The following is a 23,240-nucleotide window of genomic DNA, read 5'->3' on the forward strand; positions in this document are numbered from 1 at the left end:
TTTTTCTTGTTCTACACACATACTGTACTGTACTCATAATCATTGAACTCACTACTATTATATCGTTTACATGTTCCACAAAATCATTTCGTGCAATGAACTTCACGGCTTGAGGATACCATTCCAGAAACAGCCCTCTTCAGTCAATACTCAACTCAACCAAACAAATGAGAATAGAAAGTGAAAGATGGAAAATCCCAAAATCTCACATCATCATCGCCGTCAGCCCCTTTTAATGTCACACCATAATCCCTTAACAAACGGGAAATGGTTCAAGGCGATATTAAGGTTGTTGATTATAAACCCGTCGTAAAGTAAAGGGGATATATAGATGAAGATGGCTGAGAATTTACTTGATTTTATTCAAGGTCACAAATACGAGTGACAATTCAGACAAACCACAAGTGAGAAATCCAGCAACCCCCCCAAAAAAACCGCTTTTGCCGGCCAAAGGAAACTGAAACAAAACCCCAGAAGCGCCCAAGTGAAGAAAGAGGGGGGGGGAAAAGTCAAATTGATTAAAATCCTCAGGAAAATTGCATTTGCCGATGCTCAGTCAAAAAAAGAGTCTAAGAAGCTTTGTTCCTTCTCCGCCTTTTAGATTTTGAAAATAATTACTAGCAGTATAATCATAGCAGCTCTCCATGGTGGAGGTTTCGGACTCCTCCGGTGTGGCCGACCTCCTCTTCACTCTCCCGCCTGCCGTCACTCGGGCCGACAAGTTAAGACACAGACGGCTCGCCTCCGACGCATCATCATGGTCCACAGCTTCTTGAGGTTCGGCAGGAAGATTCATCATCGGCCGCAAAACTCCGCCACGGAGAACCGTCTCCACTGCAGACTGGCACAGCTGCCAGTTGCCGGTCCACAGCAGCCCCACCACTCCACTTACTGGGTTCACGGTCCTCCCACAAGCTTCATATAGCAGCGATTGAAACAAGGCTGTACATAGACCAAATTCATATAAAAAAATTCTCATCAGATGGGATACCCCCCAAAAACAGGGGGAAAAAGTTCGATACAACACATTTCTGATCGGGATGGTGCGAGTCGAACTTAATTAGCCTCTTGTTCACAGAACCAGGGCTCTGTTCTCACCGTCCCAATCGCCACAAGAGATAGATAAATACGTGAAAGATACATCACCTGGTCTTTGGGGTTCAGGGACAGCGGAGAGGAAGGACATGAGACCGGCGCGGCCGAAGAATTTGGCGACAAAAACTGTGGCATTAGCTTGAGCTTGAGGGCTCCCAATCCCCTGTAAACTTTGTCGTAGTATACAGTTTTCGTTGCAGCCCTTTCTTAGTATTCGGCATCCGTTACAACTCATCTTTACCACATCTAATCAACTTTTCCTCCTCCTTGCCTGCCTTCTATTATCTACAGCTGTATGTGTGTGTATTATTGTATATATGTATATGCCTGAGAGATGAGGTGAGTTATGAGGGCAGTGATTGCTTTATAGAGCTGGGTATCTAAAAAGGAGGCTGGAAGTGAGTTTGGAGTTTGGAGGTTGGGAGGAGAGGAAGAGGCAGGGGAAAGAGGGGGATAGAATCCTTTTATAGCGAAGGAATGGGAGGGGGTGCATGGGATGGGAGGTGGAGAAAGGTAGAGAAGAATTATTGAGAGCCAAAAAAAAAAAAAAAGGCGCAGAAGGGAAGGAAGACGGGAGGAGGCTGGAAAAATTAACCATGGTTAAGGAGAGAGGATCATATTCGGACTATGGTTTGGAAGGATTTTCCCTTTCCTTTCTCTAGAGGCTAGAGTGAGCGGGTGGGTGGGACCATAATGTGATGTAACGAAAGGAACAATCACCATTTTAGTGCAATTTGCATATGACCATGAATGTAACTTGGATAAAATGATCCTTGGAACATTTTTGACCTATCTTGACCATTAATTGATGGGGATGATCGCATTTTTTATTTGGCCCCAACTTAATTGTCACAACAATGACTTGAACAATGGTTATCTCATCAATTCAGCAGTAGTAAAGCAGATTTTCCTCGAGTTTACAAGTCATTGTGAGGCTATGCTTGATATTCAAGAAAATACTCTTAGTATTTTTTTTTTTTTTAAATCATAGTATCGAAGGAACCCTGAAAAATCTCGGCATAGATCGAAACAACGAATTTCTCTACTGTATTGCATTTGGCCTTGTGCTTTGTCTTTTCTTTGAAATTGTCTTGATCGGCCTTCCACCCCTTCTGAACGGCCAAAGAATCACCGTTTCATTTTCGTTAGTTACATAGTTACAGTTAGTAAATAGGTAATTGGGAAGATAAAAAGGTGTATTAGAAATTGTAATGGTGATGTAAGTAAATATATTTGGACAAATAACTCACAATCCAAACACACTCAGTATTCGTATAATATATATTCACGTGTATGATTTAAAAAAAAAATTGATAACACGCATGTTAAAACAAACTCTCAACATAGATTAGTTTAGTATGCTAATAAAATTTAGGATAAATCTTATATACACTGACAGTGTATACACTATCACCGTTTGATTTATGATATATGTGCAAAAATTGAATTTCAAATTTAAATTTTACATAATTGTCATTCATCAACGCTGACAAGTGTAGGAATGATTAATCCTAAAATTTATAGTCCTAGATGATATACCTTCCATAAATACAAACTCGTATGTATGTATGTATGTAAGCGTATGCACTATGCAGTGGGTTTGTTATTGGTTTTGGGGAAGAGCGAGGGTGCGTTTGAGTGCACGTATTGTGGTTGCCGGGGTAGGGTACTGTGGGTGGTTCCATGGTGTTGGGTAAGACCGGCTCCGTGTCTCCGCAAACGCCCGGTTCCCTTTGCACCATTTTGTATGATTCTGCAGCTTCATCTTTTTGCGCCCATCGTTTTGGAGAGTGGGACTTTGCGGATTCAACATTCTCTCCGCGAAGCGTGACTTATTTACTAACTTGCTCCTTTTCCATCTTTTCTGTTTTGGCGTTCTTTTGTGAGCTTTTACTCGTTCTCGAGCCATCATAGTGCGGCAGAAATTTGTCCTTGTATTTTATACGTTTTAGATTAGAACACCAGCATGGAAAATTACAGCCATCAATGGAAAAATCTTTTAAAATTAGAAAAATGAATAAGATTTTTTTAACAAAAAAAAAAACCTAGAGAAAAGTTTTGTATAACCAATATAATGTATGGATGAAGAAAGCTGTTTTGTTTTGTTCATAATTCACTCACTTTGGTTACCTCTTCGTTGGTTGTAGTGGAGCATGACCTAACAACAAAAAAAAATCATGAATGCTTGCTTTTCTTTCCCCTATTTAAGAAAAATATTCTAATGACAAGGCTCCGTTTGGATTTGAGAGTTTTTTAAATATTTGTTTTTCATCTACAAATCTACAGTAACACGCTTCAAAAAATCACCAAAAAACATTCCTTAGATTTTAAATACAACTTAAAAAATAAAATAAATATAAATATATCTTATCACCTTTTTTCTTACTCCAATCACCACCACCATCTACTACTCTCTCCTCCACCATCACTATTACCTCACTGTTGCTCCTCCCATCCTTCCTTATTCTCCTTCTCCTTCCTCCTACCTTTCCTTTCCTCTCCCAAGAACCAGCAGCAGCACCAACTGTGACCTTTTGGTTGCACTAGTCGCGACCTTCTAGTCACAACCATATTCGAAGGAAGGTTGGGTCGGCAATCTTCGGGTGGGTTTAGGGGGGAGGGGAGGAGGGATAGGGAACAAGGAGAAAGAGAGGGAGAGGGAGGGAGGAAGAGGGGGAGAGAGAGAAGGGAGGAGGAGTGAGGCCATGGTGGAGATGGATAGTGGTGGTAAGTGGTGTAAATTTTTTAAAAAGTACCCAAACATATTTAAATTATAAAAATACTCCAAAATGCATTCCAAATATCCCCAACAATACCACCAAAATATAGGGGAGGATAAGAGGGAGGAGGGGGTGGGTGGTGGTACGGTTTTTTGCAATTTTTAAAATATCTCATTAAAATTTTAAATCTTAAATATACCCAAAATATATTTTCAAAAATATCCCAAAAATAACATTAAAACATTTACAATAAAATTTTTTCACGTACATTGTTATAATAAAATATTTAAAAAACATCTCAAAAATAGCTAATCCAAACGGAGCTATAAAAGAAGAAAAAAAAAAGGACTTGGTAATTATAATATAAGACACGATAATGTTTGTATTTGCATTAACTTTGCAGTCGGGCCATTTTCGTCGGACATCTCATGCAATTCTCACATTGTGCTACTGTAAATGCTCGCTCACTTGTAGATCCATCCAAAATTTGGCCTCATAAACTTAAGATCAAGGGTAACTACTCTATTTCTCTTTAAAACGTTCAAATAACCTCTAGTGTTTTAGCAGAAAAATAAAAAGAAAAACAATAGAGGGAGATTCAAAGAATAAAATATAACACCCACTAGATTTATACAACTAAGCAAAAGGGTTTTAGATTTGAAGGTACTTTCCTGATAGTATTATTATTATTGTCCTTTGAAGAACATGTAGGGATCTGGCTTTGGTTAGGCAAGATTCCCTTCCCTAATGCATCATCGTCACAGGAAACAATGAGTCGTCATCCTTCACTACTGCTACATCATATATTAATTCATCCAAACCCTTCTTCCCCGCCACTAATTTCATGCTTGCTTTGGTCGCATTTATAAGTACTCCCTCCGTCCCACTTTGATAGTCCTGTATTTCTTTTTCATCTGTCCCAAATTATAGTCCATTTTTCAATTGAAGAATGTAGTTGTATTTTAAATTTTCTAAAATACCCTTATTCAATGTAAGTAATTGTTACTATAAACCTACTTATCACATTTAATGAGAGTTGATTTTTTTTTACCATCAATTCAAGTTCCCATAAAGTTGTACCATATTTAATGTGAGGGTATTTTAGAAAAATAACAATCTAAATTTACTTTTCCAACAAAATTAACTACTTTTTTCTTAAACTGTGTGAAAAAAGAAACAGAACTATCAAAGTGGAACGGATGGAGTATATCTTAAAACTGGCAGTTTAAATTTTAGACAAAGATCTCTGAGTCCAACATATACATTTATTTGTAAACATATTAATTGTACGAACTGATCTATGCATTCATGGAGATGCGCATCAATTACGCTTGTGCGTTCTTATAAACCAAGTCCAATTGTAAAGTCTTAGAAAAGGAATCATTTGGCATGTCACACAGAAACGAGAAAGATAATCCAAAACACCATCCCGATTTCTTCTTTTATTTTTTTAAAAATTTTTTTAATAATAAAAAAATCCAATAAGGTAGGCATTTGCTACTGTATATACTAGAATGTGGATAGAGTCCCGGCCGGTGAGTTGCTTTGGCCGTAAAATGGAAGGTGTAAACAAAGCGCGTGATTAACGAAGCTGAGAGTGAAGATCGATAAAATAAAAATAGTGGCGGCAAGGAACTGACTACTGAGGAAGAGTCAATGAATATGAGGAGGACGTCGAAGAAGAAGATTGTGGTCGCAGATCGTAGTCTTGACTTGGGCTACGTGGCATCTCAATCCGTTTCTTGGCGTCTTTTTTCACCTCAACGTTGGGGTTGGGCACAAACAAATCCACATACGACGTCTTGCTGGGCTTGGGACACCAAAAATTTGTCCCTTTTTATCCAATTTCATAAAATATACATTTATTTTTCTATGGTGTAACTTATTTTGAACACAAAGTAAATATATAATAAATTGTTATGAATCTCACACAGAATTAAAAATAACATACACGCAATGATCTAAATCTTATATATATATATATATATATGGAAAAATGATCGGTTTCATCCTTCACATTTTACAAAAATATTCTTTTCGTCCCTTACTTTTGAAATGGAGCAATTTCATCCTTGACATTTAAAAACTGAAATTATTACATCTCTAAACCTAAATTTCAATTTTAATCAAACCACCAATCAACCTGATTACAAATTTTGGAGGTGTAATTAGAAGATCACTTAGTTAACTCAACTTGATATTCATGTGAAATTTAATGAATCTAAAAGAAAGATTAATTTTTTTTAAAATTATCATTGTATACACTGACGGTTTTATGTACCGCATATCATTTAAATTTAAATTTAAATATCAAATTTTATATTTATGATACACATCTAGATTCGCAAGCGGATATACTAACGGTGCATGAAAAGATTTATCAAAAAAAAAATTCTACTATTCCAAAACAAAGAATGGCCTTTTATGTTATAATTTTTATTTTTTTGGTTTAATAAATGTCATGTGAATATGATGAAGTTGACCGAATAATTTATCAATTTTATTTTCGAAATTCATTGTTGGGTTATTGGATGGTTTGATTCAGATTGAAAATTAGGTTCAAGAATGTAATGGATTTAATTTTTAAATGTCAAGAACGAATTTGCTTCGTTTTTATAAAAATGAGGGATGAAAAGAATATTTTTATAAAATGTAAAGGATGAAACATTTCATTTTTCCTCTATATATATATATATATATATATATATATATATATATATATATATATATATTGATCAATCCTGACGGTCAACTTTTCAGAACGGTCGGTCCCGAAGCGCATCTTGCTTTATATGTGATTCCAACAATTACCCCAATTGAGGGCAAAGAGAAAAGAATGGGAGCTATTGATCTCCCACGCCAAAAGTGAGATTTAATATGCACCCCCAATTATGTAAGCAAAGAATTATTTATTATTATTATTATTTGGCTTTTGGTAAACGTAAGCAAAGAATGATACGTTCATGAATGTATATATAAGAGGCTTACCTTCCCTCTATTAGAGTATAGAGGCCCTCGTACACATTGAAACAGCCCATTGGTTCCTTGACCTTTTCTTCTTTTTTTTTTTTTGTTTATTAAAACAATATTGCCCTCGATCTGCAAGGCAACAACTTATATAAAGAAAGAAAGTGTGCCAAGTGAGTGCGTATGCAGTTTGGGAGATTGGATACGGTGATTTGGTACTGGACCACTGAGTTGAGATGCTCATATGGTTAATTCCACAAATACAAAAAAAAAAAGGTCAAAACTCAGCCAAGGATGATTACGATAATGCTGACCTCCTCCCATTAAAATCCCCTCCCCCCCCCCCCCCCCCCAAATCCCATTCTTTATTTATTTTTTTTTCTTTTCCTGTTTATCTGGTAAAATAGTACAACCCCCCATCGAACCCCTTTTTCTTGCCTCTTTCACTTGAATCCGTCCTTCCACGGAGCGGAAGGACAGATGATGTTTTAGAATCTTCAAAGAGCCAAAGTTCCATCATTAATTTGTATCAGTCATTTGAGTGTACTTGTATGGATAGATAATTATTTGAAATTTTTTTTGTAATGTAATATATGGAAGACGAAAACTAATTATTCGATACTAATCTACGGTGGGACGGAGTTACCTCTCAGGATCTAAGGATTGTGACAAATTTTTTAAGCGACTAGAATGCTGTTTGGGCCACAAAATCTGACAATCTAACGCTGCTTTTTTTTTTTTTTTTTGTGTGCCAATCGTAAAATGTTTCAGAGAGATAATAATGCTAGCCCAAAACTCGATAGCTCCATCCAGTAAACATTCAGTGACAGAATTGTCATATAGAAGAACACTCAGTGATACAAGTGTTTGAAACTTGACTGATTCTATGCGCTTGTACCCAAACCCATCCCCGGCCCAACCCAAAAATAAAGAAAAGATTAAAAGAAATAATCCGTGTATGTTTAATCCAGTTGAAGAAGATAAAAGGCCGAAGCAATTCCGTTTAGGATAAACCTGACAATTATGCTCAAAATCTAACACCTCACCCACTAATTTGAGAGGTTGAGTTGGATAATTTGGGTGTTTGGTCAATTTTGGATTGAGTAATAAAAATTCAAATATATTTTGGGTGGTTCGGATATTTTGTGTTGGGCACCTAGTACCCAATTTAAATTTAAAAATCAAATAAAGAAATTAAATTCAAGAAACACGACTCTTGTTTCCGGCGACTTCAACATAACTTTTATTCTTCTGCCCGAATAAACTAGACAAAAAACCTTTGACTTATTTCTTGCATTAAATGGTGTTTTTGAGTGCCGGCGATTTTTGTTATCTTCCCAGATAGTATCGAAAATTTCAGTTCCCAAGTTACTGTCCAATAATTATCTCAGGAAATCCAATCAAGCAGTTGTTATATAATTTGAAAAGCATAAAATCACAAATTAAGCAGCTGAAATGCTGAACGTCATAAATTTCCTCTTATGCTCAGATTAATAATTGCAGTAGTTAGTGCTACACTTTCTCATGTTCTCCTTGCATGTTGACTTGTGGCTTCAATTTTGAACTTTTCTCAAATTAGTTCATCATACTAAATTCCTATGCTATAATTAACTATGTTTCTAGTGCTTAACTTATTATATATATATTACTGCTTGAGTTTGTGATATGTTGGTTGGGGCTTTAAATAACTAGCTTCCTATCTCATACTACTGTTTGTAAACCGGAACCGGAAGATGATGAAGTAAGATTGCAGCCAACACCGCTTAGCTAACTGAGAGTCTTTTGATTTATCTCTGATTGGATGGTTGGAGTAGTTGTTAAGTGCTGCGGAGCACTTCAAAAGTTGCCGGCTTTTGAAGTGTCTTCGCAGAGTCCATTTATCGAAACACTCATACAAAAAACTGTGAGTTATGAAAGGGAAAAACCTGTCTCGGGGAGTCTGGGGGGTCTTTATCTCTTAGCAGCGGGGCACCCTGTGGGGTTAAGTTCCCACATCGCTTGGGGGGGTTTGGGGGGTTTAGTAGTTAAGTGCTGCGGAGCACTTCAAAAGTTGCCGGCTTTTGAAGTGTCTTCGCAGAGTCCATTTATCGAAACACTCATACAAAAAACTGTGAGTTATGAAAGGGATGGTTGGAGTAGTTATTCGACCTGTTTTAATGCTGCGTTAATTTTTTTCAAAAATTTTCAAATGAATTGGATAGTGATATTTGAACTAATTGATTGAGAACTATATCTCTCTCATCAAAATTTCAGTTTAATTAAAGCGTGATTGGATCTTTTTTGAGACTAGAAATATGTTTGACACGGCTAATGCTAAATCAAGTAACAATACTTGAAAAAGCGTATATTGGTGTACCATTTTTTCATGCTATATCCACCTTGGACTAACATTGTTGTTTCGATCTCTTAGTTTGGACCAAAGCTTTATTCACCATCCAATTTGAAAATCCTTACTTGTATAAAAAATAATAAGCCCATCCAAGTAATTTAAATAGTTAATACGTGTGTATATTTGTGAAAGTATATTAATGTGTTCTAAAGAACTTAGGAAGTGAGTGCATGCTTGTATCTATGAAAGTATTTTAATTTGTGAAAATGTGTTTATACGTGTGAAAAAAATTTTTGTATGTAAAAATGTATTAAAGAGAATTTATGTATCAAAATCTATTAATTAATATATTGAATCATGAATTTGAATCATGAATTTGAAATGACCCAATTTAATCCAACATAAAATAAACCCAATTTAAAATTAGACGGGTTGAATAGTGTAGGAGTTTCAAGTGAGAAGGGGTGAGACTTGGGAGGAAGGCAGGCTCCGAATTCTGATTCCTCCTCCCCGTTCCTTACAGGGGAACAAAAATTCCCACGTTAGCACGTTCATGTGACAGAGAAGAGAAGTGGACAAGAATAGCGACAAAGTTCAGAGGATTCCAGGGGGGTCTCCTCGCAGCATATAGACTGGAATTCACCTTGATTTAATAACTTTTGTTAAAACTATATATTAATATAACCAAAATTAACAGAATGACTGATCGAGTTCGAGAGTGCTTTAGACACAGGAGGCCCCTATAACTAGAGGAGTCTTGGACGATTATACAGCCAATAATAATATGCATCTGGTACTCGAAAAAAGTTGCAATATGTTACTTCCACACTACATCATCTGACCTGTGTGGCTATCACAGCTTGTCTGGTCCTAGCTCTGAACGGTGTCAGTCTACGATAACTTTCCAGAGGTTTCCTTCAGTTTCTCAGGTCCATGGAACTGGTTCCACTTTCGAAATCAGACAGACATGAATACCTGCTGCTATGTCACAATTCTTTCCACGAACTATGTGCTTCTTACTTAAAATGCTAATGATATCATTAAGGTAATCTCTGAAATCCCAACCCAAAAGGAGCCCTGATTTTGTATTTCCCACCTAAGAAACTGAGTGCCTTCCCCTCCTTGAAGGAGTTGATTTTCCCTCTTCAAGATTGGCGGAACCAAGACTCTCTGATGAGTCTGATCCGCTATTCTCCCCCTGTCCTCCTCCTTTGCTAGACCAGATTTTTGAGAATATTTTCTTCGACATAAGCAAACTTCTCATTTTACTAATGGCAGCCCTGTCATTATTATGACTCCTACTATCTCCACCATTTCTCTCACTGATGGATCCATTCCCCAATCTTAATGCAGCGAGCTCCCCCTTTAAAGCCCTGAGCTCTTCAGCTGATGCTACGGCATCCCAATCTTCTTCTGTATTAGTTGTTGCTGTTCTTGAGCTCCCATGGGAAGCACTGTTAAGGTCTTTAAGAACTTTGGGTAGATCAGGAGTGCTGCTTCCAGATGATGCAGCAGCTCTTACTTGCTCAAAAAAGAGCACCTGTACCACTACACGCAAGGGAAGTCTCTCATTTTGCACAGCATGCATGCATGCATCAACAGAGAGCTTCTTGCAGTCCATCAGCCTGCAAATTCTCTTCCTCTCACTCTTACTGATGCCAGGGTGCACCTGACGACATAACCAATACATCAGTTGATGGTTGACATCCTAAGTTCTAGTACTACACCATATTAATATCCTTCTATTCTGGAATCCGGACATTATATCCTGGCAGACTTTTTACCAATAACCACAAGTGTATTGAAGATTATTCTTCTTATAACACCATTGGATGGGAGTCCAAAGCCTACAGGCCTCTTCGTAACACTTTGAAAAGGAAGAAAACTTAAAGTATGCAATCTGCACAAGTACTCAAAACTTGCAAGGAAGGACGTATTAAACACAGAGCACATGCCATGAGATGCAGAAATTCCTCATTTGTGTGTGTGTGAGAGAGAGAGAGAGAGAGAGAGATCTTACCTTTAGGAACATGTCTATTGCACGATAAAGACCATCATGAGCAGGCCGAGAAATACTGGAAACCATCTCAGCAAGATCAACAAACAACGACAAAGGTAGATGAGGGTCCTTTGCAATTTCAGCAAGGTAACCATCAACAAGCTTTGCAACCATCAATTTTGAAGCTTCAGATAAAATCCCAGGCTTTCTAGCCTCCTGAATCTCATCTCCTTCGGTTGCACCATTCGCTTCTTGCATCATAAATTCCTTGAGTATCTGCTGGACTACACAAACATCATAGATTGTCGTTTCCCCATTTTGGGATGGAATCAGGAGATCACTGACAGAAGCCTCCTCCAGTTGCTGCCCTATTCTCTTAACCAACTCCCTTTTTGGCATTTCCCCTAAATCAGCCAAAATGGATGCTTTTAACAACTTTAGCAGGAAACCACAAGAGACACTGCCTCTTTCTGCAGGCAAAAGACACACAATGGCATCCAATACTGTCCGAGCCTTGGATACATCACCACACTGGATTCCACCTTTGCCAAAGCCTGGTAACATTCTCACAGCATAAGCTTTCAGTGCTTCACCAATTACTTCATGAGGAACTATGCCTTTGTTTGTTATACTAACAATGACACGTTTATATAAATCTATTTCAAGGTCACACAAATCCTCAACCCACCAATCTTTAGGCACCGTTCTGCTTCTAACACCATTCCAGGTAGGGTCATTCCCATTTTCCTCCAGAAGCTTTTTCCTGTTATAGGTGTAGGACCAGTCCACCTTGGAAACATCACCAGATGCCTTGGAAGATATGGCATCAATGCAGTGGCTGGACAACTTCAGCTCCTCAGAAAGAGGTAGTAGAGATTTTGTAGTCTGAAGAACAATTATAGAATCCTTCCAGCTTCGGAAAATGCTAGAATTGAGGAAAACCTCAACCTTGTAGATGAGGTTACCTTTCTCAACTGTCTCATGCATTCCAAGGTATTCTGCAGCACAACGTGCTGCAACAACATTGTAAGCATTCAAGGTAACAGTCATACCATAACAAAATTTGGCACATATTTCAAGCGCAACAGGCCCGCCCGGAATGTCATGAATATTGACTTCATCATTTCCATCATCAGCACTGGCAACCAATTTTTGTAGATGGGAGCTCTTTGACAGTAGAGGAAACTGCAGAAAGAGAAGTATGCAAGGCCGCATGTCAACCCAAGGTTCCGTTGCTCACATTTAGCTTCTTAGTTAACATTGTAGGTTGGATGCACACAAATTTGTTGTATAAATCTACTCTAGTTTTCTAGTTCAAAGCTGCTTAGTTGAAAGCAAATATTCATGCATACATTCATTCTCATGAAAGGTCACAATATTCCTAGGATTCTCAGTAACTGTTGTTCTTCAGCAAAATAAAACTTCAATCAAGTAAATCAGCAAGTATAGGTAAAGAATCACCATACCTTATGTAGATAGAACTTAATATCCCCCACATTGACAACAATATCAGTGGCCAACTCAGAAGCTACATATCTGTGAGTAAAAGTTTACCTTCATATTATTAGAAGTCAATCCACCAATAAAAGCAAAGGATAGGAGCAAACAGTCATTAACACTTGAGGGAAAAAAGTGTCGTATTAAAAGTGTACATATCAATTGAAAAAGATGGAAGTGGAACTAGGCAGCAGGAAATATTTGAAAAAGACAAAGGCTAATTTCAGGAGGCATATCAATATCGCTGCTCCTGCACAATTCTGAGCAAGACCAAATTGCAGTCAGTTAGTTATGAAAGTGAGGTTGCTCAAAGGCTGCTGAAAATAAAGATAAGTACCTTTGTCAACCAACTTAAGAATATGTGCAAAATTTTTGTTTCCAAATGTTTCTTTGTTTGCTCCCACACCTTTGATAACTCAATTTTAATGCAGAATACTAATTTTCATCCTTCACCAAATTTCAAGAGTCAATTTTCAAAGTTTAACAGCAAATTTTACAAGTTTTCAGACATTTAAGTTCTGCCAAAAGTCTAGCAATTGAATTTAACAGTTACTTTGAATATTATAAAAGACGAGCAAGCAGGTCATTGAGAAAATGAAATCTATCTTGTTCTCTCCCATTTGGCCAGCAAGAGCAAGCATCATGTGTAGGTTTACTCAACCGCAATTCCTAAAGATTTTTTAAGTCAGAAAACTCTTTCATATAGTGCTGAAGATTCTCAATGCCTTCAATAATAGCTCTTGTAACTTTGGATTGCTTGGCAATATTTGGACACAGAAAGCTTATTGAATTTCTCAACATATAACAAATGCCATCTTTCCTGCTGCGTATGACCACATGTTGTAGACTGGATCTAACCAGTGCGTCCAAAATAACAGCCCAATTTTACTGGAAACATAAAACCAAACCTAGAGAGTTCAAACAAAACATAAGAACTATCACCAAGTGTACAATTTTCACCCCTCTAATTAAGAAGAACGTAATTGAAAATAATCATCATATAAGCTAAAAAAAATTACTAAGAGATACTGCCCAAACAAGCACAGAAGTGAAATAAGACGCTGACAGTTTGGTCCCACATGGCATAGTACATGGATGAAGCTGCATCTGTCATGGCTTTAGATGGGACAAAGCACAGCCTTTCTCTCAATATTCTCGAGCTAAAGGTCAATCTAAGGGTGTTATAGGCTGAACGACATTAATTGGTGATTTCCATTTTCCCCAAAATGGGGAATTACTGGTCCTCTTTTGTTTATTTTTTGGTGTGTGTAGGGGGTAGGAGAGGGAATCTTTGAGCATTGCTGCCGTGCCTTAATGCTCCAAAGAGCTCCCTCAACCTGAAAGAACATGAAATAGAGTTGCTGCTCACATCATGATCAATTCCATAGAAATATACAGAAGGATGACCCTTGGACAAGAATAGGAGCGTGCAAGTACAAACCTATACATTGAACCGACTGACAGGGCAGCTATATTTCACTGGGAGTTAAAGCATGTATTCCGATTAAGCACAATGCAGTGATAGAGCTTGATAAGAAAGATACAAACCTAGCAAAGGGCCTTCGCCATGGTCATATAATGTAAATTCCTGTAGTCCGAAGACAATCCAAATGCTAGTTCTAAATTGCTCATCCACTAGAAGCCAAGTATTAGTAGTTAATACATACATCAATCCGGAGACGAGGGAAAAAGTGAGAAGGTGAGCCTCTAGAATTGTGACAAACAAGTGAAAAGGAAAAATCATTCCCAGTTTGCTACACTAAACTGCAGTGCATCACCACAAGATTAAAGATTGAGATGGCCAACTTATTTCCAGAAGCTAGAAGAGAGCTGACCTGACATTGTTCCCATCAGTCTGAAAAGAATCTGGCTTGGATCCAAGTTTCATAAACTTCATCCTGCCAACTTAAAAGATCTGCTTGCTTGCTTGCTTCTCCTCTGATTCCTCAAAACTATGCTTCTAAACCCCTCAACCGATTCCTGTAAAGATAAAACAACTTTTCTTCACCTCAGGTTATCCCAAATTACCAAACATAACCCAAAATCGAGGAATAGAGTCCCAAAAACGGAAATAGATGGACTTTTAAGAGTGGGGACCAAATGCCTGAAAATAACCAAGTTTCGGAACTTCAAGGGGGAAGGTAATAGGATCTCTAAGAGGAGAAGGATATATGCTTCGTATGACCGAATCCAGACAGCAACCAAGGCAGGGGAAATTTCAGAGAGAGAGAGAGAGAGAGAACTAGAAAAATTAGAGAAAGGACTCCTTGGTTTTGAGCAAAAAATTTCTTTTCTTTAAAGAAATAGCTCACTTGAATGGGAAGAGAGCCAGGGGGAAGAAGCTGTTTCCTTGGTCGGCGGCAAAGCCCACGGACCCCGGGCGCACCCAGTCAGCTCAGGAGACATAACCAACAGATTCCCAACACTAAATTATTCTCAAAACCAGAGAACACGCCCACTAGCACTAATCTGACTCCAATCCACCACCTCTCTTCCCCTGTTTCTTAATTTTTTTTTCTCCTCTCTCTCTCTCTTTCTCTCTCTCTCTCTCTGCGTATGCTTACTCTGCTATCTCGCTCCGTTTCTATATAGTTTATGACTGACACTTTAAAAGATTCATAAAACCAAAAGGCTTAAAATGTTTCAAGTTCCGAACTTTATAAAAGGAAATAAGTACATACATCCTATACATCTTATTTTGTGGGTTCAGCGGATTTTGGAGAAGGGACCTGCAACGGAAAACAGCATCTCGATATCAGTTGGGAAAACCACCAAAACCGTAGACAACAAGAATCTCATCTTTAAAGTTCTGCAGAGCTGATAAAAGCACAAAAATCCGGAGAGGATATCAAAAAAATATTTCATACAGCTACTTCATTAATTATATGACTAACCAAACAACACCAGCAACTAACAAAATCTCAGGAACTGAAAAGGATCGTCTTGAAATCTTACATTCATGTAAATCAAAGGTAACTCAATCAAGTTGAAGAATATGCACCACTTGAGGTGATCACGTTGAATGCAACAGACAAAACCCAAAAGCCACTCTCCATGTAAAGTTCAACAATATCCAAGACTTACTATTTACCCACGTACAAACACAAGAAATCCAACTGCTAATAGACTAATACTCTTACCATCTTCAAAGAGACACATAAACAAACAAGAAGTAGGGTGAAAGTTGGAAGTAGCCCAAAAACAATTTGACAACTCCTTTTCGGAAGAATCAGACATTGAGAATATTATAGCAAGCCCAAATTCACATGAACAATAATTTTGCACAAAAACCAACAAAGTACATTGATGTGCACACCAACAAGGAAATGAGTTGAATTCTGATGTTCTGCAGCTAAAGAAAATAAACAACACACAAAACAAAAGAGCCCAAAAAGCCAAGATTTGCTGTTATGTGCTTACCAGTTTTGCTAGAACCGGCATGACAACTTTTTCTTACCAGAATTCCTCTTTTTTTCCTTTTTCTCAACAAAGAACAAACAAGCGGCAAAACCCCATTGTTCTTTTTCTTTTTTTCTTGGCTTCCAAGATTTATGGTTTCTCTTTATCTCGTTGATTTTTAAGTTGGGAAAGTGGAGACTTTTTCAGTACAATGAGACCGGAAGTTGTAGTGGCCAAAGTTTAAAGATACCTCCTATTTGCTACGTCACGCACGCCACACTGACACTCAGCTTTCTTGCTCCCCCTCCCTCCCTCTTCTTTAACGTGGGGAGTGGCGAGTGGCAATGGGTAAGGTGAGTGCTCTTTCGTCCCAGTGAACACATTTGATTTCTGTCTTGCAATTAATCAATAAATTGTTCGTGCTAGTATACTGTGGTGTACAATAAAAAGACTTTGTCAATCAATTCACTTTCTCCTCCTGATTTTTACAGTACGGGATCATTTCAATTAGTAGTAGCTTTCCCAGTTACGATGCTCCTACACAAGAATCAAAAACATGGAAACCATCTTCCTGTCGTCGTAAAAGGGCACCCGATAGAATAGCACTAATGGTCTTTAGTAAACAACTAAAGTCGAGGACTGTATCGACTTTTTCTTCAGTCTACCTCGGACAGGATTGCTAACGTTACATGGTAACTGGTACTGCCACGGCTACCATAGGAGTTCTAAATTGATGGACGCCAGTCGTGAAACGGGGGCTTAATGGGTGCCTTGCGAAGTTTTCAATGGTGAATTTTCTCTTTCTTTTTTTTTTCTGTTTTCATTTTAATAATTTTTTTTTAAAAGGGATCGATCAGTTCCTAAAGAAAAGAAACCCTTAAAATAATATATATATACTTTTTTTTTTGTATGCAAATCCAGGAAATGCACATGAAAACCAAAAGCACATATATAATCCAGGTCGCGTGCTTGTGCATGTGAGGGAGGGAGAGTCCAAGGTAGTGTCCAGGCAGTCAAAGCGATCCAGGATTAACCGACTTTTGATTGGTTGACCCGTCCTGTCCATGAAGATGGAATCCCGACCAGCTTAATCCGCACATAAACAAGCAAGCATCCCATGAGTTTTTCCTTTCTTCTTCCTTTTTAAAAATTTTTTTTTTCATTATAGAGCAGCATCCCACCGGTTAGGAACTTGAGTTGAATATTGACACTAGCGGTGCAAATCAATCGAGTTCAAGCCAATAGCTCGTGAGTTTGTTAGATCAAAATTCGAGTTCAAACTCTTATTGACCAAATTCGAATTTGAATTCAAGCAACTTGAACTTGTGGTGTTTGATAAATTCGATGTTAAATTTAATATGTGAAACTCGAAAACTCGTTGAACTTAATATAAGTTTATATGTAAGTATTTTTTATTTAGTAGTATGAAATATTTATTTTGTCCCGTATTTAAAATAATATAAAATATATATCTACTTTTATTGAAGTTGATTAGGCTCGACTGAACTCAAATTAAGCTCAATTGGATCAATTTGCACGAATTCGAACTCGAGCAGTTTTTTTATTCGAATTAAAATAGAGTAATGCACTATTTGAGCTCAATTCGACTCAATTGTATCCCTGATTGATACACAACAAAACAATTGGATAAACCAAGGAGGTTTTTTCTATTATTTGCCACGCCGCACTTATGAAGATATTTTATTCTTTAGCATTCACAATTGCAGTGATTTCTCTGTCAAAAACATTTTAGGTCATGTTGCTAACAAGTGTTGTTGAGTATTCATGTTCACTTGTGAAAGTTTCCTTGAGTTCAAACCTATCCTTTGTCATCAATTTTGTAAACGGCGGAAGGTGCTAAGAAAAAAAAATTGCTTCGAAAGTTGGAAGAAAATGAAAATATAAAACATCTTAAAATCTAATTATGAGGGACAGTGCAACCCATCAATACTTTTCTTAATTTAATTAATTAATGGGCCGCTGCTGCTACAACGGGCGAGGAAGAACAAGAGTACATGATAGTGTAATATATGCTCGTTCCCTCTCATTAAAAGTATTTTATTTTTCATTTTGGGATCTCACAAAGTATTTGTTATGTTAAGAAAATTAAAATATATTTTAATTTTTCCTTTTAATACAGGTCCTCCTTCTAATCATATGCATGTTATCGCTTAAATTCAAATTTTAAATTTATAAAGATAAAATTGAAATGAGAAATACGAACATCAAAGTCAAGACATTATTCTTAATATGGCTTTCCTTAGATTGTATTTTTCTGATTTTTTTTTTATAAAAAATTATTACAACGATTTGATATATATAAAATAAAAATGTAATTAAAAAATATGTTTACGAAAAACACAATAAATTTTCTTTGAAAAATTGTTTTCCAAACGAAGACAATTTGCGAAATATGACGGACAAATTGCCCGCAGGGCGGGGTGGGGGGGGGGTTAAAAAGGACACTCCTGACGAACCAATGCCACGTGTTGCTGACTGTGCCGCCATGACTGCAATCTCCATGCAATTTTTTACTATTTTGATTCTTTAAAGTAACTTTCGATTCTAGCACCACCATAGAATTTCGAAGTCCCATTCTTCAAAGATTACTGCAATAAACTACTTTATTTTATTATAAATATTTGTATTTATTTATCAACTCCTGCCTTTTTATCTCAACCCGTATATTTATTTTGACAGAAAAAAGAGTCAACTGCTTTCGTCATCTACCATTCAGCGGTGGGGCAATCGAACTCCAAATGAACCAGTAATTAGTAAACCATAGAGAGTGAATCTAGCGGTTGCTTGAGGATAGACGCTAAGTTGTGGAGAAGGGCAATGTTCGCTTTCCACCAAAATGCCATGGTAATTGTTTGATAATCGCCTTTCTTGTTTGTCCATTTATCAAATTCCCATGGACTCAGCGTCAATCCCTCGTGGGTTTGTTTGGATTGTGAATTATTAGACATATTTTTACTGTAATATTTTTTGTGATGAAAAAATAATTAAAAAGATTAAAAAATGTGCTGAAAATTGTAATGATAATATAAATAAATATATTTTGATAAATAAACTGCAATCCAAACAAATTCATTATTATCAAGAAGGAATCCCTAACAAAAGCTTTTTTCTTTCTCTTCTTTTCAACAAGTTGTTGATGACGAAAACCTTTCCTCTGTTGGTATTATTGCCACACAATTTGGTTAAATAAATAAACAAGTACCTATCATCATTGATGCATCGAAAATATTTAAACAGCTTTGCTAAACGAGCCCAAAGCATCCGAGGGGTGGGTTGGGGGGGGGGGGGGGGACAACAGAGCAAAAACTGGACAGGACGGATCCCATATCTGCCAGAGGTTGGAAAATCCTTAGGCTTACGGTTTTAGCAGACTAAAGTAATTAGAGATGCAGTCTTAGCCTCTTGTTCCAGCATGTAATTTATTACTTCTGCCAAAATGACTTTTGGCCCATAACGCGTTGCAATAAGGTTCACATTTACAACTCACAGATGTACTAAACAAACAGATATTAGTAGTATTAACGTCAGGCAATAGACTAGACTCACACGCAGCACATGGGCAGCAATGCCATATCCTTAGGCACAGATCAGTTTAATTAAAACTACTGCTCGTGTTTTATGTTTTGCAGCCGCTTAATCAACCAAACTTCGATTAAATGGCCAACAACAACACTCTAATCATGGCATAATAGCCTTTGCTTTAAATTATAGGGCAAGGACTGGGACAAAATAGCAAGATTCAAATTATGTAGTCTACGTTAGGGTTGCAAACGAATCAAATTGCTTACGAGCCAATCGCAAGCGGCTCGAGTCCGAATTCGATCTAAAAAATATTAAGGTTATTAACTTGCGAGTCAGCTTGAACTCAATTATACATATATATATAATTTTAATAGTAAAATTACGTATAAATCATTAATATTTTATTAATTATTTAAAAAATTATTATTATTACTTATTTTTAAAAAATAAAATAATTATTTTTTGAACTCGAGCTCGAGTTCAAATTCGACTCGAATTTGAGTTGAGCTTGAGTTCGAGTTAGAGTTTCGTAAAATTATGTTGATATTCGATTCGATTATGACGAAACTCGATTCGATTCAGTTCGTTTGCATCCCTAGTGTACATCATTTTTAATATTAGATCTAAATTTCATAAAAACTTGTTTTATATTAATATTGTGTTGAAAGCGATTTAGTATATTCTAAACAAACGAACTTACTTTCTATTAAATCGAATAAAACCATTCTGAAACGGTTGCGCTGCAACCATTCATGTTGATCACTGGATCCCTTGAGTGAACAATCTGCTTTCAAATGGTCGAAAGAAAACGATTCCACGTGAACGCAACAGGCAGGTGGCAAGGAGATGAAGATGACCATTTGGGCATTTACGTCAAAGACTGCATGTGATGCCAATGAGTTTCAGGCCAACTGCTGGATGCAATGCAAAGCCTATATAGACCCAGTACATCAGCTACTTCCTGTCAGTTGCAGCCAAAAGGATCAATAAGATCTCTAAAATCCATCATAACAAACCCTTTTTTCTCATTTACTACCAGCACTGCTCAATAGAAATTTGCGGGCAGCAGAACAGCGGATGCAAGTTTTCGCCGCCACCACTATTAGTACTTCTTACTCATTGGTTGCCTTATTTCTCAAGACTATTCCCGTTATACTAATGCGCAAAAGTAGTCAGACTTTCTTGTAAAATGTTATAAGTTGCGTTTGGATTGTAATTTTTTGAAATTTTTTTTAAAAATATATTATAATAATTTGATACATGTAAAATAAAAAAAAATAATTAAGAAATACATTCATAAAAAATATAAAAAAATTTTGATAAAAAAAAACCCTTTCCAAACAAGACTACGCTGTAGAACTAATATTAAACATTCTAAAACATGTGCAAGGGTGTAGAACTAATGTTAAACAAAAAATGTGTATATTCCCATCTGATTAAAACCTAGCACCAGCGAGTGATCTTTCTTATCCAGAGTAATTTAGCAAGAGGATTGATATTGCGAAGTAGCTTGTTCAATACAGGTGTTTTAATAAGATTTGTTATTTTTGAAAAAACGTGCATTTTATGTATCGTAGAGAAGAAAAAAAGAGTTTTTACTTTTTTTAATATTTTAATAACGAGTCATATTTTATTTGATATATTAATAATTATAGAGAATAAGTTGTAGATTATATGAAGAATAGAGATAAAATTTTATTAAAAAATGGATTGGCTTCTTTGCGATGATAATTAATTTGGACAAAAAAAAAAACTGTCAAACATGATAAATTTTATGAAATGGAAGAATATAATTTTAAAAAGAAGATGGTGACATCAATGTATGATTGCCCTTTACTGGACCTATTAATTATAGCACTATGAGCAATTATACCCATAGCCTTATCAGCTTTTAACAGTCAAACAGTATATTTGTTGTTTTTACAGCATAAATTCGGATCGTACCACTTTCCAGCACGACGTGAAAATGATGATATCCCTCGAGTTATTGCGACGCAGTTGCGGTACGTAAGATGGATTGGATTGAATTGAAAGACAAGATCAAAATTTACGACTATAAATCTTTTAACTTTTAAGGCAATGGCGAAAATTGCACAGACTAAAATCGCAAATAAATCGAATAAGTCGAATTTTGATCCAATCAAATCAAATCTTGATTTAGTTTATTAAGTTTCAACTCGACGAGTTATCAATTTAAAGTTTGAATTCGATTTTGACTCAAATTCAAATCAAGTTCAAGTTAAAAAAAATTAAAAAATTTTTTATTTTATTTTTAAAAATAAATAAAATAATATTTTTAAAATAAATAATAAAATATTAAAAAATAAATATATATTTATTATTAAAATAAAAAATAAATATATTATATACTCGGTCTTGTGAATCGATTTGCATGCTAACAAATTTGATATTTTTTAATTCAAATTCGAGTTTGAATTCAATTTGGTCAAGTTGAACTCGACTCATAACACTCGCGAACGGTTCGATTCGTTTGCAACTATAACCCTAACTAAAGCACCTAAAGATCTGTTAAGGCCCCGACACAAGCACCTATAAATCTTTTTAGGCGTTGTTTGGATTGACACTTTTCTTTAAAAATTTTTTATGAATATATTTTTTTATCAATCTATTATAATAATTTTTTAATAAAAAATTTTAAAAATAGCAACTCAAATAGACTTTAATGTTAATTTAGGGACATTATACCAAATTAATATTCAACCGTCTAATACCATGATGCAAAGCAGATCCAAAAGATTGACGCTCAACTTTCTAATATGTTTCAAAGAAACTAAAGAACATCTTGAAATACTCAAGAAAAGTTGTTTGCATTAATAAGGGGTCTATTTGGATGATTTATTTTTAGATATTTATCAAAAGTTTTATAATAAATTATTATAATTATTTTCTAAGCACCTTTCCTCCTTCTCACCGCCCACCACCTGCCACCAACAAACTCTGTGTCACGCATCACTAATACCGCCTCCGCCACTTTAATGTAATTTTATTGATTGTGTGGTTTGTAAAACTTGTGAGTGTTTAAATGTTACCGTAAATAATACTTTAAATAAATTTTGCTTTTCTAAAACATGCCAAAAATAGGCTATCAAAACAAAGCCAATAGTCAGGTCAAAGATCCGAATACCCATTCCGTCATTAAAAAAAAACAAAAACAGAGCCAATAGTGAATAGTTATGCTACAAGACTCAATAGTTGTGTTAAAATTATTCAGAAGACTACCTAAAATATCGATTTCTTTGCTGGTTTCATCGACGGGTATCTCGTCAGCAGGTTAGGTCTCAAACTCAAAAGGACACGTGTTCCACATAAAACAAGTAGTTTCAATTTCAATCTATTTATTTTATCCGTATTGGAAATTGCGATGCTGTTCCAAATTAAAGCGGTGACTACATAATTTCACGCATGCATGACATACAGTAGCTCTATTATTTGGGTTAATATCATAAACCTCCCTTGAGGTTTCTTCTAATTACACCTAGAACCCCTCATGTTTTCGAAATCACACTTAGCACCCCCTGGAATGACAACTTTGGTATCATTGTCAGCCCCTCATTATTTTTGTTCCACTTTTACCCTCCTTGTGAACTCTATTTATGTAGAGTTAATTTCGAAAACCTCAAACCTCCCTTGAGGTTTTCCCTAAATTATGTAAAACTATTATGTAATTATG

The 23,240-nt window shown here is 36.2% G+C and overlaps 2 protein-coding genes across 9 annotated transcripts; both read right to left on the reverse strand.

The window, feature by feature from the left end:
• Positions 1-338: 338 nt before the first annotated feature.
• Positions 339-1,472, reverse strand: LOC113726523 (LOB domain-containing protein 37-like). The gene is made up of 2 exons (XM_027250282.2): positions 1,147-1,472; positions 339-942 (listed from the first exon to the last, which is right to left on the reverse strand). The coding sequence occupies exons 1-2, from the start codon at positions 1,328-1,330 to the stop codon at positions 557-559; spliced, it is 570 nt and encodes a 189-aa protein (XP_027106083.1). The 5' UTR covers positions 1,331-1,472; the 3' UTR covers positions 339-556.
• Positions 1,473-9,755: 8,283 nt separating this feature from the next.
• Positions 9,756-16,414, reverse strand: LOC113726524 (phototropic-responsive NPH3 family protein NPY2). Of its 8 annotated transcripts, none has more exons than XM_027250284.2 (6): positions 16,028-16,414; positions 15,289-15,336; positions 14,443-14,587; positions 12,577-12,646; positions 11,132-12,295; positions 9,756-10,780 (listed from the first exon to the last, which is right to left on the reverse strand). In XM_027250284.2, exons 3-6 carry the CDS (start codon positions 14,502-14,504, stop codon positions 10,208-10,210), a joined length of 1,869 nt encoding a protein of 622 aa, XP_027106085.1. In that variant the 5' UTR covers positions 14,505-14,587; positions 15,289-15,336; positions 16,028-16,414; the 3' UTR covers positions 9,756-10,207. The 8 variants fall into 8 exon arrangements, with proteins under 8 accessions (XP_027106085.1, XP_027106086.1, XP_027106087.1 ...); XM_027250285.2 differs by lacking the exon at positions 16,028-16,414 and adding an exon at positions 15,563-15,865; XM_027250286.2 differs by lacking the exons at positions 15,289-15,336; positions 16,028-16,414 and adding an exon at positions 14,920-15,245.
• Between the last annotated feature and the right edge of the window lie 6,826 nt (positions 16,415-23,240).

This window comes from Coffea arabica, chromosome 2c (assembly GCF_036785885.1).
Source record: "Coffea arabica cultivar ET-39 chromosome 2c, Coffea Arabica ET-39 HiFi, whole genome shotgun sequence".
Lineage (NCBI taxonomy): Eukaryota > Viridiplantae > Streptophyta > Magnoliopsida > Gentianales > Rubiaceae > Coffea > Coffea arabica.

What these genes read in the sequence shown, in the direction of transcription:
- LOC113726524 (XM_027250284.2), bottom strand. Translation starts at nt 14,504, where the DNA reads ATGAAGTTTATGAAACTTGGATCCAAGCCAGATTCTTTTCAGACTGAT. An exon ending in ACTGATGGGAACAATGTCAG is followed by an intron (nt 12,647 to 14,442) that starts GTCAGCTCTCTT and finishes TTTTACTCACAG; the next exon opens with ATATGTAGCTTCTGAGTTGG. An exon ending in TTAAGTTCTATCTACATAAG is followed by an intron (nt 12,296 to 12,576) that starts GTATGGTGATTC and finishes CTCTTTCTGCAG; the next exon opens with TTTCCTCTACTGTCAAAGAG.
- LOC113726523 (XM_027250282.2), bottom strand. Translation starts at nt 1,330, where the DNA reads ATGAGTTGTAACGGATGCCGAATACTAAGAAAGGGCTGCAACGAAAAC. An exon ending in CCCTGAACCCCAAAGACCAG is followed by an intron (nt 943 to 1,146) that starts GTGATGTATCTT and finishes GTCTATGTACAG; the next exon opens with CCTTGTTTCAATCGCTGCTA.